Below are 20,880 nucleotides of genomic sequence, written 5' to 3'. Positions count from 1 at the left end.
TCGCTGTTCTTTGTATGCATAAATTTGCCTCTCCCTTACCTCCAACCTAAAAATTGATAGACAAAAGGTGGATATTAAGAATGAAGCTGCGTTTTACGTGACATTTAAAAGTCATTGTACCTCTGGTAATGGTGCTAGTTACCAGCTTCTCTTTAATGGGGCAAGGATATGAATATGTTCTTTTAGGGAAGCTTGTCCACAATACCAAATCTGACAACTGACTCAAAGGAGATGTCTATATTTAGGTAAATGGAATTGATTGTGTGTAGTCTTTTTCTTAAAAGCAGGTTGTTGTGCCTTTTCATTTCATATGTGAATGTTGCTCAAAGAAATCATTTGCAAGGTTATTAGTGGCTTGATTTGGTGACCTTTTTACAGAGTCCTGGATGTTGAATTACCCTGTATTTTCAGTTAATGGTAAAATTTGTATTTTAGGAATTTTCAGTAAAGTATCAAATTATATAAATATTTTCTATTTGCGGTTCAAACTGACTAACGATAATAAATTTCTTTTCCAGTATCCAGTACAGTTTCCAAATAGGGTTGTATCCTGGTATGGAAACTAAGCAATAAGCAAAAATCTTGACTTACATGTTTAAAAAAAATTAAATGCCAATGTAAATAATGTTGTCACTGGTGAGGCTTTGAAAGGTAATTAAAGTAAAACTTTTTTGTTTCCTATATGTATTTTCTTGGATCTCCTGCAAGACAATTTTCACCTTCCCTTTGTGATCAGAGCCGTCCCAGGACTTCAGGGGCTACCTACCTACAGAATTTATTAAGAGTTCCCCCTGATCCCACCTCCACAGAATCATTTCTTCTGAAGGGCCCCCCTTCCATGAATGAATTCATCCAAGGGCACCGGCTCAGCAAGGAAAAAAGGTTAACCGTGGCTCCACCAGGTAAACATTTTTTCCTTGGGTGCATGTGATGCAGATGATTAGCTGAGTAGACCACTCCCCCTTCCTCCCAACCACTCATGTCCACCCATCCACGGAGTCCAACTTGGACCACAGGTAAATTCCTGCAGCTAACATAAAAATGCCTTTACGCCTAGCGTCCTGTTTACTCCTTGACTCGGCCAGACGAGCATTCCTTAGGAGTCTCCAAGGACTTCCTTTTAACAGCCAATGATGGAAAATGAGAGTTGGAAGGAATGGGATAGGTCAAGGGAACCTAGCAACAGGCGTAATGCAGGGCACACCCCCCGGGTCCCCTCTGCAGCGTGGTAGCTCATAGCGATTCCATCTTGATCAAATTTTGTCATTTTGTTCTGATATTTTTTAAGGTAGTTTCAGTCAAGGGAGCTATCTTTATAAAAAGCCTTTGGGGCTAATCTCCTTTTGTAGTGACTCAGAATGTCTCTTCAATCACTATAGAGAAAATAGAAGTAAAATCCGCCAAGATTTTGCTCCTCTGGAACATTTACATCTTAATGTAATATTCTTGTAGTTTGCAAGCCCTTATTGATTTATGCTTACCAATATGCTCACATTTTATTTTTAGCTTCACTGTTTTGCATTTTTCTTTTTCTTTATAAAAAATTTTTCCTATGAAGAGCTTCCTATGTGACTTCTGGCAAATAGAGTTCAGCCCTCTGAGAAATCCCTGCATGCTAATTATAGGTCAAAGGTGTCATACAGGAAGTCCGTGAAACAAAAGAAGCCCAAAGGCAGCATAATGGTTGGTTGTCACAGGGAATGAAAAATTAAAACTAATTCAAGTTAGTTGTCAACACGAGCATCTATTATTTCTGGCCTCCCTTGAAAGATTCTGAATATCTGACAGCCCGAGGTCAGCGTCCATGCGTGTCAATAACCTGTCAGAGCCTCCTACTGGCTGCTGCTTTTATGCACTTTTCCACAGCCCCCTTACTCCCGAGTACTGATACCCAGCCTGCTGCACCCATTTTTGTTATCTTCTGGACCCTACTATAGCCTTTGAGTTTGCCACAGAATTTTTTTTTTTTTAATTCACTTTAGTTGTCTCACCTACCTCATTTACTTGATGTTTACCTTAATTCCTTTTTGGAAACCTCTGCCTTTGGATCTGTAATAATATCCTCATCTGATTCACGAATCAGCCTACTGATTGGGATGAAAAGGTGTGGTGTGGAAATTTATAGCACATAATCAACATTCTAAGAATGTTTGAGCAAATGGGTGATGATAACGAGTTGGGAGAGCATAACAGCCAAAATGTATGCCAAAAAACAAAACAAAACAAAACAAAAACAACAAACAAATACCTACAACTCTGCCAGGCGTTCTTACTTTCATAGCTCATTTCCTAATATTTCAGACCCCTTTGGAAGGTACCTTGAAGTATCTGTATATCACCAAAACGGTTGTGATTCATCAGGACATCTAACTTGAATAAAACACTTCAAGTTGTTTTAGTGTTCCAAGTGGATTTAGTAGCACTATCTATTAGAACTTAGGAAAGAAATCCTATGATTAATTAGGAACCCTATTGTATTTGAATTAAAAAGTGACCTATCAGTATTTTATTAAAAATTAATAAATATTAACAATAACTGTTTTCATTTTGTGTATGATCATTTGATCCTTATTTACATTAATGTGTATTTACATCATTGTCATTACATTGTCGAAACCATTAACATTACATTGTAAACTTTTCTATGCCACTACCTCGACTATTTTTATTTTTAAAGGTTGTATCATAAATTTTATTTCAGATTTTATTCCTTTAATCTCTACTTCTCCTGTTAACTGCTGGGGTGTTTTTTTCTTTCTTTGTTATTTTCTGCAGTGCTGCTAGAAATACCCTCATGCATTCAACTTCTCATCGGTTTTGTTTTTTTCTCAAGTGAGATCACTGGGTTACAATGATGAACATCTTTATATTTTTTGCTCCGTTTTGATGTTGCTGTCAAAGGGAATAGATCAGTGTACTAAGAGTCTCACAAAATATTTTTCCCTTTTCCACACATTCTGAATGTTTCTAGTTCTTTTTGCACACTGTACCCATCTTGCAACTCTAAGGCTAGTGAGCCTACATGAATGAGAGTAGCATTATGTTTTCTCAAACGCTTGAGTTTCAAATAACCAGAAAATGCCGTTGGTCTTAGAAATTATTATTTTATACAAGATTAGAGATGTAAATAATGTGGCATTCAGAATCATCACTAGGCCAGAAAATCATTTTAATCACAACTTACTATATATTGATAAACCTTACATTTTTAACCATTTATTTGAAGTTAAAATAATGGAAGAGGGGAGGGAGTAAAGCTGTTATCATAGCCTAAGGAATTTTCAGTTTTATACCACGGGCCCAACCAGATTAGTTCTTAATCAATTTTTAGAGCAACCCAGCAACATTTTTTAAAAAGTTTTGGTTAAATCAATTACTATAAAAAGTGACTAATTACCTATACCAAATTGTAGCTTCAAAAAATATATTAGGGTTATTGACACTATATATTATTTTTCCTAGGCTGAACTGCATTGGGTAAGACATATTAAGTATTATTTATAATGGTTTTACTATATAAAATATGTTCAATAAGCTGAGAAAGGGAAAATATACCATATATATCCAGTCCAATGTTCTCTGTAAGAAGTATTTTAAACCCATGGGAAATAATAGATTTTATTAGTCTTTTTTATTCGTGAGTTTACTATAAGTTACTGATAATTATAAAATTTACTAGCTAGTAACAATATATGTTCATCATTTTAAAAGGACAATTCCCTGTTAACTTATTAGAATGTTTTTTGATAAGTTTTCTGAAATGTGTTTTTAATAGGTTGTTGTAGGTGATTATTATTATTCTAATAAGTGGGTTTTCTATTGGGGACCATTGAAGTAATTAAATTAAATCATTTCAGTAGACATACAAAGAGTTTAATTTGTTTTGAAGCCTTTTGTTGAGGAATTATGACAGATATAAATCTCATTTAAAAATTTAAAACACAAAACATAAAATATTATTTACCATATATAAGGTATATTTTCAAATAGATTTTATTTCTTTGAGATGGTCAGGAGAAAACCATCTTCTTCAAGCTACAATTTCTCAGTTTCTGGAGAATCAACTCTAGGATGGGGCGCTGATTTTCAAAATTAATAGATTGTTTTGTACTAATTAATTTTCAACATTAATATAACCTTTTGGAGGAAATTTTGGCCTTTGCTTCTGATTTCGGCTGTTTCTGCTGCCTCATCCCCTGAAATTCCAGAGTTTCTGTCCTTAGCTTGTTGACTTTCTTGTTGATGACTTTGTCCTTATCATGGCATACAAAATGTAGTGTCCTCACACATATGGCTACCATCCTTGATGAATTTGAATCCAGAGGGACTCTGTTGTCATCAACGAGTTTACAATCAGGCAGCAGGTGGCACATCTTTGTAAAATCATTAGTTGTTTTATATTATTTATAATATAAATGGTTGTATATTATTTATATAATAATAATAATAACAATAATAACATCTTACTATTTCATCAATACTTACAATCAGTCTACCAGAATATGTGAAAGAAATCCGTGTAACGTATAGGTAAGAGTTGCTATTTCTGCAGTAAAGACTTGACTGCATGATTTGCGCAGGTAAATTAGGTTCCTGAAACCCAGTTGCAATGTGTGTATCTGTGTCTGTGTGGAGGCTTCCCCATACCAACCAGCAATTCTCAGACACCATCAGGGTGTGCTACGATTCAACTGAATTCTGACACTGTGTATACAGAAATAACACTGCATTCCACGGTCCCACAAAACTGCTGCTCCCTGCTTCCAGACACCAGTTGAAAGGCCAGATTATTACTTGTGCTTCTAACTAACCAGCTATAGATTAGGGGTTCCAATGACTCCCACTTTGGCTTCAGATACCAATCATAAATTAAGTTGTTACCTATATTTCTGACCAACTGGCTATGAATCAGAGTTCCCATGACCCCCTCCTCAGGTTCATTAATTTGCTAGAGCAGCTCACAGAACTCAGAGAAATATGTTACTTACTAGATTACCAATTTATTGTAAAAGGATCTAAATCAGGAACAGCCAGATGGAAGAGAGGCATAGAGCAAGGTATGGCAAAGGAACTGGGAGTTCCATGTTTTCTCCCAGAGCACACCACTGTCCCCACATCTCCTCAGGCATTCACCAGTTCAGTCCTTTTGGGGTTTTTTGGAGGCATCATTACACAGGCACAGTTGATTAAATCATTGGCCATTGGTGATTGATTCAGCCTCCAGCCCCCTCCCCTCCCCTGAGGTTGGGCCTGGTAGGACTGAAAGTTTCAAACCTCCAATCACATGGCAAGTTCTCTTGATTCTCCTGGTAACCAGCCTCCATCCTTAGGCAGAGTCCAAAAGTCACTTTATTAACATAACTGGGGACACCATTGTCACTCCCAACACTTAGGAAATTCCAAGGGTTTTTTTGTTTTTTGTTTTTTGGTTTTTTTGAGAGCTGTGAACCTGGAACTATGGACAAAGACCAAATAAATCTTTCTTATAAATTACAATATTGCAACAGGATAAACAAGAAATTTCAAACTTACAAAAGCAAGTTGGAACTCTCTTCTTGAAGTAACAGCCTAAGCAGTTTGCTCTTTGTGCTGCATTTTCTGTTTAGGAGCTTTCTCTTTTGGATGTTTTGCTTTCCCGTATCATTTCACTTCCCTCTGTCCCTCCACACTTCTCTCTTTCTCTCCCTCTCTCTGACACCATTACTGAACTCGTGTGAGAGAATGGTATTCTTGTGAAATCTGAACATTTTGTATGATGTTTTAGATTTTACCCGTGTTTAAAGCAGCTCACAGAAATGTGTTAACCTTAGATACGCAATCACCCTTTCAGATGTATAGTCAACAATAGACACGAACATGTTCATTAGTGAAAACTTCACTGCATTCAAACATTTATTTGTCTGTCTTTTATATTGCAGTTTATGCTCTTAAGCATGTACCAAAACCATATTTCTTAACTCATTTGCTCGCTCACTCATTCATCAGAATGTAACAAAATGTATTGAGCTACCATTAGGTGTCAGGCACTTTTCTTGGCTCTTGACATAATATGTTACGTAAGTGAAACACCATCCCTGTGCTTCAAGAAACGCATAGTCTGTAGGGGAGGTAGGTAGGAAAATAAGTAACGGTGTTAATAGGTTTTCCCAGAATAAACAGAGGGCTTTGGGTGTTTAGCAACATTCCCCCAAAAGAAATGCAAGCACTGGTCGTGAAAGGTGGCTGGATGTTGATGGGCAGATGACAGGGATGCAGGTGTGGGTAATGAGCAGAGCCTCCTAGGAAAGGAGGTCGACCAATACAAAGGCCATGAGGTTGGGAACTAGAAGTTGCAGCAGGACTGAGGAGTGATGGGAAATGACACTGGAAAGACAAGCAAGGACTTGAAAACAGACGGCCAGGTTAGTGAGAGTGGACTTTATTCCATTGGCAGAGATGACTGTTTTAAGAATAAGAACAGGTTTTCGTTATATACGATTGCCCTGGTAAAAGGTGGAGAATGGATTGGATGTGCCAACACCTAAGGTAAAGAAGCAGATACAGTGTCTGAAATTTGCAGATGAGAGGTGGTAGAGACTGGAAGTCAAAACTGGAGCAGTGTGAATGTTGACATGTGTCTGAAAGTAGAGAAGTCCAACCATACCCGACAGCTGGTATGTCCTGTGTACCCACAGCCTACTTTAACAGCCTGTCTCCTTCATCCTCCCACATTTTGTAGGTAGAAGGAGCTCAATGAATGCTATTTGAACTGACTTCCTGAACTAACAAACAGCCTCAGTGGTGTTTTTTTTTGTTGTTTCCTAAAGCTTATTTTTTCCCTTAGAGGCTTCTCCATTTTTGTGAGTTCCCTTTCCCCATATCAGTATGCTTCCCACCCCCAAGAGGATTTAATTCTTGAAATAGCCAGAGTGAACAGCATTCTGTTGAAAGTTGTAACCTTGGGGCGCCTGGGTGGCTCAGTCTGTTGAGCGTCCAACTTCAGCTCAGGTCATTGTTATGCCCAGAATTCGTGATCCCCAAAGACCACTAGGGAGCCGAGTCTGATGTAAAAGCAAAAGAGCCTTTATTCGAGCTAGCTCGAGCTCAATCCCCTACCTGCACCGACACAGCGGTGAGATACCAGGGAGACAGAGCGAGTTTCAAAAGGACAAGTTTTATTGGGGCCTAGGGGCAGTTGGTGAGGTAATGGCTGTGGCCTCAGCCGATTGGCTGGGGAAGGGTCCGAGCCCTGTTAGGCAGGTGAGGGAGGGGTTACTCAAGGGGAGGAGGTGTGGTCAAGGTGAAGGACACAGAACAAGATGGAGTTGGCAGGCGTAGGCCCACCCTTTCAGTCATGATCTCCCAGTTCATGAGTTTGAGCCCCGAGTAGGGCTCTGTGCTGACAGCTGGGAGCCTGCAGCCTGCTTCGGAATCTGTGTCCCTCTCTCTCTCTGCCCCTCCCCTGCTCGCACTCTGTCTCTCTCTTTCTTTCTCAAAAATAAATAAACATTTAAAAATTAAAAAAAAAAAAGAAACTTGTAATCTTTTGGGCTTGTATTTTCTCTTAACATAGCTTCTATAGAGTTCTTCTTTACAGATGAAAGCTTGGGTGTTTTCTGATGCTGGTCCATGTTGCCCTTACTTTGAATCTGACAAAACAGAAGTTAAATCAAAAATATCAATCCAGGGGCACCTGGGTGGCTCAGTCGGTTAAGTGTCTGACTCTTGATCTAGGTTCAGGTCATGATGTCACAGTGGGTGAGTCTGAGCCCCATATCAGGCTCTGTACTGACAGTGCAAAGCCTGCTTGGGATTCTCTTCTCTGCATCTCTCTCTGCCCTTCCCCCACTCGCTCTCTCTCTCAAAAATAAATATTTAACAAAAAATATCAATTCAGAAAGTTACCAACCACATGTCAAAAAATACATGTTTCTGTCTTGCCCCAGTGTAATATGCAATTAGAAATTGGTTCAGATTTCCAAATTTCAGTGTATCATGTATGTTGCAGGAGTATTTTTATTTTTCTGGGTTAGTCATGATTCATTTTACAGTGGAAATGTCAGACACCCTCACATTTCTTTTCAGTATTTCTTTCAAGGAGCAATTCCATTTTTATAGGAAATCTTTTACTATAGAATGAATGATCTTGAGTTGGAATATGCAATGTTAAGAATGCCATCTGAGGGAAGAAAAAAAAAAGAATGTCATCTGAGAGATGTGTCTCTTCGTTAAATTCCAGTTGAAAATTGAAAAATACCCGATTGAAAACTGAACAACGTAGCTTATTTTTCCCAATAGCTCTATATTTGGTTTGGTTAGAGAAATACCTGTGTATTCTCTAATTTAGCTGAATGTTTTGATTTTTGTCTAGATAACGAGTTTTGTATAAAAATATCTTAGAATTTTAAGCTTTTTCCCCTTTCTTATTTTCTCTTACAAAGTGTTTAACCTATATGTATCCTATACACCAGTTTTACCATTGGGTACATAAATGTACACAAATTATGAAGACTTTTCTGATCCCTTGTATCCACTAGATAGAATTGCCTTCCTCTTCCTCTCTGCCTCACTACAGGTGGCATGGACACAGTGTCTTAAATCAGATTCCTCTATGAATCTATAAGGTTTTGGGCAGGAACCCTGTTCCTTGATCTTTTACTCTTCAAGATCTTGCACTGTTCGTGGCACATAGTTGGCCCTCAGTTTGGTGGATAATTGATAATCAGTCCAAATTTTCTATGGTATCTCAAAATATTTGGCTTTATTGTGGTTTATCATCTATACATGTAGTTCTTCTGATGTGTAGATTAGAAATAGTGTATTTCAGATGTGATGTAATGTAGGTAATAGAATAAAATCTGCATAACAGTTGTATTTGGGAACTTTTCAAGTGGGGTCTTCACTTCTCTTGTTTTAATTCAGACAATGTGATATATATATATATATATATATATATATATATATATATATAAAATCTTGAAGTTCCTGTATTTGGTTGTTTTTATATATGGGTACTTAAAAATCAAGGCAATTATAAGAAAATATCCACTTTAGAGGCAAAGTTTATGAATCCATGTAGTACAGAGTAAAAGATTGCATATAAATATGTAGGCTTTCCTCATTTTTTACTCTTACTCCTTTTTATATGTTTTTAAAATAGTTTTTAAGTATATTTTCAATAATGATGGTCCAAAGTTCAAAAGGTATGAAAGAATATAAAATAGAAGGTAGCTCTTTCCCAGCCTCCTTCTCATGTCCTTCCAGAAACATTCTCTATATGTACAAGAGAATATCTATAAATACGTACATATATAATCATAAGCATATATTATATATGTATGTATTAACATTGGCACAACCACAAACATTGTTATGCATGCTATTTTTTTCACTTAATATATCTTGGCTTCCTTTATATCAATATTCATCTTTTTGTTTATTTTTAACCAGATGTTAATGAGGAGAAGGAAGATATACTTGAACCCTTTACAAAATCTTAAAAATGTTTTCATGTGTAGAATAGAAATATTTCTTGCTATTCAATAAAATGGGAGTCATCAGATGTTTCACCTCCTAGACCAGAGCTATTCAATAGTAAGATAGTGTGAACTAGATGTGTAATTTTAATCTAGTAGCCATATGAGAAAAAGTAAAAAGAAACACGTGAACTTAATTTTAGCAATATGTTTTATTTAACACAATGTGTCTATATTATTATCATTGCAACATGCAGTCAATAGAAGCAAATATTAGTGAGATATCTTATGCTCTGTTCTTCTTGGTCCTTGAAATTCAGCCTATATTTTGTACTTAGAATACATTGCAGTTTGAATTAGCCATATTTCAAGTGCTCAATAGCCAGATTTGGCTGGTAGTACTTTATTGAACAGTGTAGTTCTAGGCCTTCTTACTTACCAATAGTTTTAACTACATATAATTTCTGCACAGAAACTTCAGTTTTACTCACTAACATCTAATTTTAAAGTAAGACTTAAGATGGTACATATTTAGGTTTTCTTTTAAAATGAAATGCTAGGGGACACCTGGGTGCCTCAGTCAGTTGAGCATCTAACTCTTGATTTCAGCTGAGGTCATGATCCCAGGGTTGTGGGTTTGGAGCCCCGTGTTGGGCTCCATGCTAAGCATGGAGCCTGCTTGATAATTCACTCTGCCTCTTCTTCTGCCCCTCCCCCCATTCTCTAAATAAATTTAAAAATGAGATATTGGGCCAAATGTTTTTTGTTGCAGATTTATTCTGCTTTGTTTGTCCCTGATTGGTGGCAATGCTCTTTTAGATAGGTACATATTAAATGTTTGTATACTCTTCTTTATACTTCTCCTTTATTTGTTACTAGGCATCTTTGTCAGTATTATAATTTAATTCCTATTGTTTAGGTATATCCTAAGAAACCATATGTCTTAAATATTCTTAAAATAATAACACAACTGAATTTTTCTAAAATTGGTATATTCAAGCTTGTAAAAAGTCCATTTTATTTAAGTAGGGAGTACATTGAAAATGTTTATAATGCATCCTGCTAGTTTTAAATGACAGAATTTAATGACACCATATATAGACTGAAAACACAAAAAAAACTCTTTCCAGGTGGGTCTCCTGTATTTTCCTTTTGTCCAGGATAACAGAGAAGATAAAGACAATACTAAATAAATAATTTCATGGTGCATACTAAAGCCACTCAATAAATAATGCAGTATTTAATGGAACATCTGACGACCAGAGGATTTTAATTTATTTTTATTTTTGTTTTTGTTTCCTACTCCCTCCTCTGTGAGGTATACTATCCAGAGCTTAAATTTTCTTGAAAGATGCCATATTTAAAATCTGAGCATTGTAAGCAAAATTAGCAGTGATAAAAAATTTACTGAAGGGATCCACAGGAAAACAACATTGTGGCAGGAATGTACATATTAGATTAGACAATATTTTTTATTCCATGTTGACTATCTTAGTATAAGTATGTAGTTTTAAACCCATGGAAATTGAAATTTTCTTGTTAAATTCTTCAAGGAAAAAATGAAAATCTTCCCCAATATATCCATTAAGTGAAAGAAAATATAGTTTTTTGATATCCCTAATTATCGCATATTCAGGGCAAAAGGGGTCAGGGTCATACTTGTGTCCACTAGAGTCCAGCCATGTGGTGCTAAAGATGGAGGCCTCCAGGGGCACCTGGGTGGCTCAGTCGGTTGAGCGTTCCACTTCAGCTTAGGTCATGATCTCGCGATTTGTGAGTTCGAACCCCATGTCAGGCTCTGTGCAGATAACTCAGAACCTGGAGCCTGCTTTGGATTCTGTGTCTCCCTCTGTCTCTCTGCCCCTCCCCCATTCCGTCTCTCTCTCTCTGTCTCAAAAATAAGTAAACATTAAAAAAAGAAAAAAAAAAGATAGAGGCCTCCATAAACTGGCTAAGTTCAGAAGGATAATCGAGGGGCATAGATGGGCTGGGACACACAAAAGACACAGGACATTCCAGGCAATAACTGCCTACCTCTTCTGATTCTGCCCAAATGACACTTTCTAGCTCACTAAAAAATATCAGTAGGCAGATAGAAAACATCAAGGAGACGTATACCTCTAGGATAAGTTTCTAGATTAGAGATCCTGCTTCCAACTCACTGAATTGACCAGCCTCTGCCACTAAAGGACCAACTAGTCCAAATACTGAATTTAAAAATTGCTCACGTTCTCTATGATCTACCTGTGTATGCTCCCAACTCAAGTCAGGGAACAGCCTTTATTCTGCCAACCTGACATCAGTTACCTACAGCACCTAACCTTTAGTATCTTGGGTATCCTTTGTGGGTATCAGGTGCTACAACTGTCTAGCACTGGCATCACCTTGCCTTCATATCCCAAAGCTCCTTATGCAAAAGAAGAGTTTTAGTATTCTGTTCTGTTGGGCAGCTGGGACCTCCCCCTCATTGGATTCCAGGGGAGAATAGCCATCAGCCTCTTCTTTGCTATGCTCCCACTATTTAATCCTGTCTGTTGGCACTAGTCTATTGTATTCTACTGTTTGCCCTCACTGCAACTACTTAACAACCTCTGTTATTTTAAAACAAAACCCCTCTGATTATAAACATTTCCCGGGATGTTAAATCCAAACTTCAGCTTTCAAAGGGATGCTTTATATCTACAAAGAGCTCTAAGAAAAACATAAGAAAAAGCCACATTGGGTCTCCAGTGAAGCCAATCTTGAGGTTAACAACAGTAGACTCTCCTTTACATTCATAATGATATATGGACAGAGCTTCTCCCAACTCTGGAGACTCTGATTCTATGAGTACACATTATTCCCTTCATGATCGGGACTGGAGCTTGTGTACAACCATGTTTCTAAATAGACTTGCAAGTAAAAACATTAAAATATTTCAGTACAAGTAGTACACTTTCCAACAAGAAAAAGGAATATTCCCATTATCTTAATAAACAGAACAACCTTTTTTTGTTTGACAGTCTGAAGTGTCTATGTGTTATGAACTGACTGTACAAGGCAGAAAAGAGCAGTGTCCCACACTGAATTCTTGCAGTGTGCTAATGCTTTGATTTCCTTCCCAAAACTGATGGGACTCAATTTCTAAAAGCATACCTAGATTATTACACATGATATGGAGGCCACTGATTTAATTCAGATATGTTTCTTTGGTGCCCATCACCAAACTCTCTGGAGGCATTAATAAATAGCTGGGGAATGGACCTTTCCACGTGCTCACACTGGCTTCAGTGGCTCTCCTGAGCTCGGGGCAAGTTGGTCAGCGTCTGAAGGGGCAGCCTGAATTCTGCTGGGAGCATGGTGCAAATAATGGGTAGATGTAATGCTCATGGGAAGACTACACTTGCTTGAAATGAAGTAGTGAAAAGGTAGTTCCATAGCACTTGCACCCAGACTACTTACAGTGACCTAGTAATTAAACTTGTACAGCTCACCGAACAGAAAAGATTGACCATGGTGGTATCATTACATGACAATGGAGCATCCAGCCACCCTGGCTTTCCTTTTGTGCAACAGTAGGTCCCTTCTTCTACACACCCCTCTCTTCCAACATCTATTGATGCTTCTTTGGTTTTCTTGGCAGTTTCCTCAGTGTATTGTGCTTGAAAGGTATGAGAGGAAAAAGGAAAAACACAAAACAGTTGACTTTATTCCTTTCTCTTGTTTACTCTAAAAAAAAGTAAAGTCATAAAGATGTCATATAACTCTTAATTTTATGGTCCTTTAATTGTCACCTCTCAGCCAAAAAGAAACAGTCATTAATATGCTCTCCACATCACAAATCCAAAGTTTTTAGGAACTGTACATGTAAAAGCCAAGTTCGTTTCCGTTTTGCTCATTACTGGACTCTGGAGATTTCCTTTTTCTTTTTTGGTGTATAGGTTATGTCACTTTCATGTGTCCAGACCATAAATCAGATCTCCTTCAGGGGGACTGCTCAGGTAATGGCATTAGTCAGTGAAGGTTCTCAAGAAACGGACTGATCAGATTGTTACTCTTAAAATAGTTAAAGGAAACAACTCTAATTTCAAATATTTGCATTGATTTATATGAAAATGTGTGTGTTTATTTTGCAGGATACTGGTTTAGAAACAGGACTGTCATTTTAGCTAAACCTACTTTTAGTGGATATGAAATTGTTGCTTTTTTTAGTTGAAGGGATAAACTTTCCTCACGTGAAGTACTTTTTTGCTGCTCCGATGCTTCATCTAGTCTGTTTTTTGCTCCAAACTGGGCCTTGCCTTCCAATTCTTCATCACACATAAGGGTATGTCTGACTCCAAATAGAATCAATCGATGATCAGCTTAGATGGTAAGATCTGAAATTACAAGTTTAGAGTAGGAGGGAGTACCATCCCTGGTACTCTGGTCAAATGGCACCCAAGACTGGCACAGATGTCACAGGGAGGATGCTGTTTAGCTTACCTTGCACACCGGTTTCTGGCAGCCCACAGTCACGGCTCCGCCTCCATTCATACGTCCTTAAAAGAAACAAGTATAGATTAGTTGCTTACTCTGAGTAGGTATTTATGGAATAAGCTGTTATGTAATGACACAGAATCAGTTAAACATACATTTTTTTTCTCTTTTTATGCACTACTTGACATCAAAAGCAAAAAGAGGTAAGTTGGCTCTAAACCTGTAGGTGAACCTCATTTTCTTTAATAGATTTATTCTTGAGTAGCTTTGCTTCAAACAAGTTTCCATAAGTCAAATACTTTTACATTAGGAAGCTTGTCATTGTAAATCCTTATTCTTTGATAAATGAATAAGCACCTTCTGTAAACCTGGATTTTAAAAATATTTAATATTTAAAGATACTGCTTTTCCTTTAACCGAGTTATACTTAGGATTTAATTTGCTTGTGAGGACATAGTGCATTTTGTAACACTTGGTTTAGTTTGGGGGTTTCTGAATTGTTTCCCCCCCAAAATATGGATTACATCAGTATTTCTTCTTTTCTAAGAAAAGTGAAAAAAAGCCAAGAAACAACTGACATTGGTGAACATCTATAATTTTCAGATCCATCGCTTTACAGAAGAGGATGCCCTGAACCTCTCAGAATATTTTCTAGTGTTGCTTTTTTTATGATGAAAAAATATTAAATAAGAAAATCAAACACATTTCACTGAGTGGTGTCTCATATATTTTTCTTTTCGGGATATATTTTTAAAATTGATCTTTTTGGTGGGTTTTCGGTGGTAGTTTGTTTAACTTATTTCTCTCTTGTGTCTTTTTGGTGATGAATTAATTCTGACATTTCAAAGGTATAGCTGGTCTTCATCTGCTACGTGCTATTATTCACTTTGCTGAATGAGAACAGACCCATCATACCACCTTGAGTTAACTCTGCCAGCTAGCATTGTCCTTGGGAAGGTCATTTCTGAACAAAAGGCTGTTTTCCAAAAGGTGTCTAATTGGTGTAAGAATCTGGTAGCAAAATGTACTTTTACCTCTTGGTGCCACTGTATTTCATCCCCCTCCCCTCCTTTATCTTCTGTCCTTCCCACCGTAGGAGTTGGTTACACATGTGTTCATGGTTTCATTATACATTGTTCAGGAGCAGAAGGCTGACTACACTGCAGGGCATTTTTATATTTCTCTTTCACAAGGTTTGAAATAAAAAACAGATTGTGAATATTGCTTTGTTTTATCAGCTAGTTATATGATATCCATGAGGACAGCAGATGGAAAGCTGGGTGAAAGTTTTTGTTTAATCTATGATGACTGAAAGGTCTAAAGATGCTCCCTCTTCTTCGCAAGTCATGCTCTGATTCTACATCATTGAAGACAATTTTAATGCTTGTCACCAAAATGTGATAAACTATATGCAGTTGCCATTTGTATGAAGGTGGAGCCAGTTTAAAGATGTTATCAGGTCATATGTTTGCATTGTCTATATTGAATTTTTCTATGTATTTCAACAATTCTGTCTTTACTGTTCTCTGGAAAATTTTAATGAATAATGATTGTTTCTATCAAGGGTATAAACATGTCATGGAATTTGCTGTGTTAAACACTGATGGAAAGATAAGGCTGAAGTGTCTGGTGACATGAATTAGCAGATTACACTCCTGAGTAGTCAGAAATAAGGCTATTGTCCTATCGGTGGATACTTTCAGAGAAACTAATGTATTAACAGGATATGTTGTATGTTTAGCAAACAGGGATGAGATAGCCAACTCTATGTGTTTGATTATAAAATGCTAAAAGTTGATTCACAGCTATCCATTTTTATTAGTGTCAATGTACCTTTAAGTTCATCATTAGACTTTTACAAATATTTCAACTTTTCTTAATTACTGTTTATATTTATGTCAATGTTTCTATTTCATGCTCTCCTTATTATTTTTCTTTATATAATGTTTCTACTTTAAATATTTCTTTTTTTTCCCTAAATATTCTGTATGTCTGTTTTTTTCAGTTTATGTGTATAGGCATCCATAGGACTATTTAAGCGTTCAAGCCGTTATTATTAGGAGAATGTATTTTGATGCTTCTTTCCATGAACTTTTCTGTTAATTCACTAACACACTATTAATCATTTTGTAGATTTAGTGAGGAATAATTTAGTATTGATGTTATTTGGCACACTTTAAATAATGGCACTTAAAAATTGTTTTCAAGATTTATACATCCAAGTTTTACAATTATCAAAGGACAATAATTAATCACCCAATATCACTAAATTAGCTCTAAAACCTCTATCAGATAGTATTTCCTCCTTCTTACTTCTTTCATTAGAAAGATGATGACAGGAATGCCTAATTATAAACTCTCCCCTCTTCAAGTGGATCCATCAGACAATGCATTAATGAAGTACTAATAAAGAAACAAATCCAAGAATCCTTTAGGGAAGATGAAATCAGTATATTAACAAGGATTTTTTTACCACATGCATCCCCAAGCAAACTATTGTGGGGAAACGAAGAATTATAAGAATGATAAGACAGGGTTCTCTCTCTCTGAACCACGTAGAGTGACCAAGGAGATTAGACATACTTCAAGGACAGCAGTGGTCAAAGCTGTATACAAAAGGAGTTTAGGGGAAGCAAATGCTTCCCCCTGGGTGGTCAGGAATAAAAACAAAACTTGTCATTTCTGAATGGTCCAAGAGAAGAGCATTTCAGATGAATGTAATGATAGGGGCAAAAAAAAAAAAAAAAAAAACCCAAAAGAATCATTGTCAAGATGATTTCATCATATGGTCTATCTGGGCTTTTTAAATTTTACTGTTGTCAAAGGCATTTACTTAGTTACTTCAAGCTGAAAACCTCAAGGTCACCTTGACTTCTCCCCATGGTGTTCCTCATGTGTAATCAATGACAATTCCTGTCCATAGACCTGGGCTCTATGCTTTCACAGACATTCTCTCACCTGGTCTGCAAAGTTGTATTTAATGTCCTCACTTAACAGAGAAACTGAGGCTCAGAACAGTTAAGTCACTTCTTCGGTGTCCCTCAGCTACTGTTTGGTGGAGTAGGATCTAACCACAAAGGTCTCTCTGATGGACTTTAAGTCTCATGCTGAAATGGAGGAAAGTTGAGGAGCACAAGGGAGAGAGAATGGAGAATGAAGAGGAAGGCAAGGAGACCACAGAATTGCTGCAGAATATCATTGGCAGATGGAAGAAAATTATCATGATTTACCCATTATCCATCCCCAAGGATTGTTGTGTAAAGCCCTCACTTAAGACCTAGCTGTAGGCATAAGTATGACAGTAACTAATCATGAGGAGCATCTTTGTGCTGTTATCTGCAAATATCCAGAATTCCTGTGTTTGGGAGGCTTTTCTTTAATAATTATGCAATTTTTCTAGAAACTTGTATTCTAGAAAATACTCAGATATCATATTCTGTCATCGGTTTAGTTTTCGCCAATACCACTGATTTGACCACTTTGGCATTTAAAATGCTTTTTTGCTAAGAAGAAAGTCTGCAGAAATTCGAGTACAGACGTTCATTTAGAATTTGTGCTTCTGGCCTTTTGTATATGTCTTTTCCCCTGAGTTTCCTTGAATTAAACCTTATTTATTTGTCCAACTCTTAGACTGTTTAGAGTTTGGAAAAATTTAAGTTCTCAGTTTACTTAGACTAGAGAAGTACTGGTGACAGAGTAAGAGAGAAGAGTGGGGGTGCTAACTGCTTCCACTTTGGAGCAACTACAGAGGCTCTATATTAGTTTGCTAGGGCTACCATAACAAAAGACCATAGACTGAGGGGCTTACACAATATACATTTATTTATTCATCGTTCTGGAAGCTAGAAGGCCAAGATCAAGGTTGGGCAGGATTTGTTTCTCTGGAGGCCTCTCCCCCTGGCATGTAGATGGCCACCTTCTCTTCACATGGCCTGTGTGAGCCCATCCCTGGTGTCTCTGTGTTCTCTGTCTCCCAATCCCTTCTCTTCATAAGGCCATCAATCAGATTGGATTAGAGCTGACCCTAACACAGCAGCATTTTCACTTAATGACCTCTTTAAAGATCCTGTTTCCAAATATACAGTAGTTACATTCTGAGGTAGTGGTAGGGCTTCCAACATATGAATTTGGGGTGACAAAATTTAGTCCATTACAGATCCATGTGGCATTCCACTGGGCTTCTGTTCTCACTGTGCTTCCCTCTGCAAGGGTGCAAAGAACATCACTTGAACCTTTCTGATCCTCAGCGTCCTGATATCTAAAATGAGGATCATGACAACCAAACTCAACTGAGTTTTGTGAGCCCCAAAAAGCTTTTGTTCACTATAAAAATCTTACGGAAGGTACCCATGCACAAACTCCTTAACCTCCCTAGGTTCTTGTTTGCAAAATAAAAATAAATCCAATCTCTTTTAAGTTTTTTTAGGGATTAAAGAACTGTTGCATGCAAAATGCTTAGCCTCATGTCTGCAAATACACAGCACTTACTGAATGTTCCATGTTACCATTATTTCTCATCCTTTCCTCTTCCTTCTGCATTCCTTCTGCCTACTCTTCCTTTTCTGTCATGGCCCAAATCCCAATTAGTGACTAGTTTGGAAGCATCTGGCCAGGTGTGTGGAAAGAAGAACGAGGGATATCCTTTCATCTCTCATAAGGCACAAAAGAGGATGTCTCTATGTTTTGATCATTAACTAAGGAGCTATTTTAGGACAATCTATAACTATCTCTGTTGACCTTCTGTTTAATAACTTTCATCGTTAAACATTTTTTTTTCTACTGTTAATCATCTGTCCTCATTGAAAGGTCCTTAATGAATATTGACCATTTACTCCAAGTAGGTAAGATTTTTGTTCCAAAGTGATATCCATTTGAAAATAACAGTAATATCATTATTTATGACAGCAGTTGTTTAAGTGGGTAAATTTAATTGCTGAGCCCATCTTTCTTTAACAGTCTTGGAAATAGTACATCAAGTAGACAAAGTGATTAACTGTCTCACCAAGAGGCATGTTTGCATTTGTATCATGATTTTCATTTTCCCTGCCATTTTTGAAGTATGTGAGTTGCCATTTGTAAATGAGAAGGGGAAAAAAAAGGAAAGCACACATACTATTCCTTCCCACTTTTCTTGTCAGAGGAAAGATGCTAAAAATATCATGGTCTTATGAAAGATGAGGAAAATGTGCTCAGGGAGAATATGGAAGTGAGAAGGTGAGTTCCTAGATGAGTCAGAGAAAGAAATGTGGAAATAGAATTTTTATATAATGGAAAAGAAAGATATTTCTCTGATCTGTAGACCAACAAACTTGAGGCTGATTCTAGGGACATTTCTGGAAGCTGATGGGTTTCATATGCTCAGTATAGAATAGGGATCACTAACAGCCAGCATGAGTTCATCAAGAATGACTTATGCTAGACTTATTTTCATTCTCTATCTTGTAAGATCAGGAAGAGTGGTAATATAATATACCTGAATTTTGGCAAACAACTGACCAGGTATTTTATAATGTTTTTTAGGATAGAAAAATTCTAGATGATGTCATTGTTTAGGTCCGTAACTGGTTGAAAGACATCTTCAAAGGGCCCAAATTCATAGATTGGTATTCATGACATAAGGTCTCTACTTAGCCTGACCCCATTATTGGTTACTAATCTTAGATAAAGATGAAGTTATCAAAGTCATGATTATCACATTTTCTAATTTGAGGGAGAAATAACAGGGAGAGGACGTTACTATACTAGATGACAGAATAGGATCTAAAAGATGCATCAGGCAGAAAAAGGTGAGACATACTGGAGATAAACATAAAATTAAAAGTATGTGAAGGGCACTTGGCCGGCTCAGTCAGAGGAGCGTGCAACTCTTCATCTCAGGGTCATGAGTTCAAGCCCCATGTAGAAATCACTTAAATAAAACTTTTTTAAAAAGCACATGAAATATCGCATTGGGATTCCAGACACCCCAAGTACAAGTTGGAGGAAGCATAACTGGATGGCACCCTCTGTAGGCAAAGTGAGCTCATATGAAACAGTGTGACACATCAGCCGGAAAAAAAAAAAAAAAAAAAAAATCCATGCAGGCTTCTGCTCTTTGAATAGAATCAGGGTATCTCAAATGAGGCAAGACTGCCAGCCCACCCCACCAGTCACATCTTATCCCACATGATTTCCTTTCTGAACACCTCACTTTTAGAAGATTGTTGCACAAACTGCAACATGGTCAGAGAGCAAGGAGGCGAGTGAGGGAAGTCAAAATTGGGTCCTGTGAAGAGGAATTTGCATTATTTGGCCCGAGGAAACCTCAGGGGACAGGGGATTTTCATAGGAAGATGTGTAGCACCTGGAGGAGTCTGTGGTCATAAGGGAAGGAGATGCGGTATGGAAAATAAGAGCTCATGAAACGATAGGGATGCATCAGTTCTCAGGTCTGGAACCCCAGGGGTGGGGAAGGCTGGCCACTCTGTAGGGGACCATTTGCCACAAAGAGCTGCTGCTAGGCTTCCCGCAGAGCATCTGGCACCAAGGAAGCTGTCCCCGCAGCCGCAGGGTCCTCACCTTCTCACCACTGCCTGCTGAGCCCAGTGTGGAGCCAAAACACAGAGGCGGTCCCTGCCTCCTTCCACATGAGGCTCTCCCTCCCTCCCCAAACAGCCACCAGGAGGCTCATGGGACCTTCTAAGGCATTGACTTTTTAAAAAATTGGTTCATATTTCTAAGTTGCAATAGGAAGTTTAAAAGTAATAGAAGCCAGAGGGGAAAACCCTATAACCAGACTTTCTCTCCCTAATCGTTAATTTACAGAAATTGCATATTATCTCCATTCTTGCACCCTTGATCTTGCTTTGTGTTTTGAGGGAATTGGTTGCCTTCAAATTACTATGTCAACTATCTGGTGAAGTTCTTATTTTTTTAACTTTTTTTTAAATGTGAATTTATTTTTGAGAGACAGAGGGAGAGAGAGAGA

The 20,880-nt window shown here is 37.5% G+C and overlaps 1 protein-coding gene across 7 annotated transcripts in view; it reads left to right on the top strand.

Annotated features, from left to right (window-relative positions):
- BICD1 (BICD cargo adaptor 1) overlaps positions 1-20,880 on the top strand; it is a 261,478-nt gene that overhangs the window by 224,637 nt on the left and 15,961 nt on the right. For 2 of the 7 annotated variants that reach the window (XM_058743156.1, XM_058743161.1), the window contains exon 8: positions 709-902. The exons of 4 other annotated variants lie outside the window; for them this stretch is intronic. In XM_058743156.1, the coding sequence (XP_058599139.1) occupies positions 709-902 (194 nt within the window). Of the gene's footprint in view, positions 1-708; positions 903-20,880 lie in introns of those variants that run through there. One more of the 7 variants, XM_058743159.1, reaches the window with a different exon arrangement.

This window comes from Neofelis nebulosa, chromosome 8 (genome assembly GCF_028018385.1).
Source record: "Neofelis nebulosa isolate mNeoNeb1 chromosome 8, mNeoNeb1.pri, whole genome shotgun sequence".
Lineage (NCBI taxonomy): Eukaryota > Metazoa > Chordata > Mammalia > Carnivora > Felidae > Neofelis > Neofelis nebulosa.
This window is presented reverse-complemented; position numbering and strand designations above follow the sequence as displayed.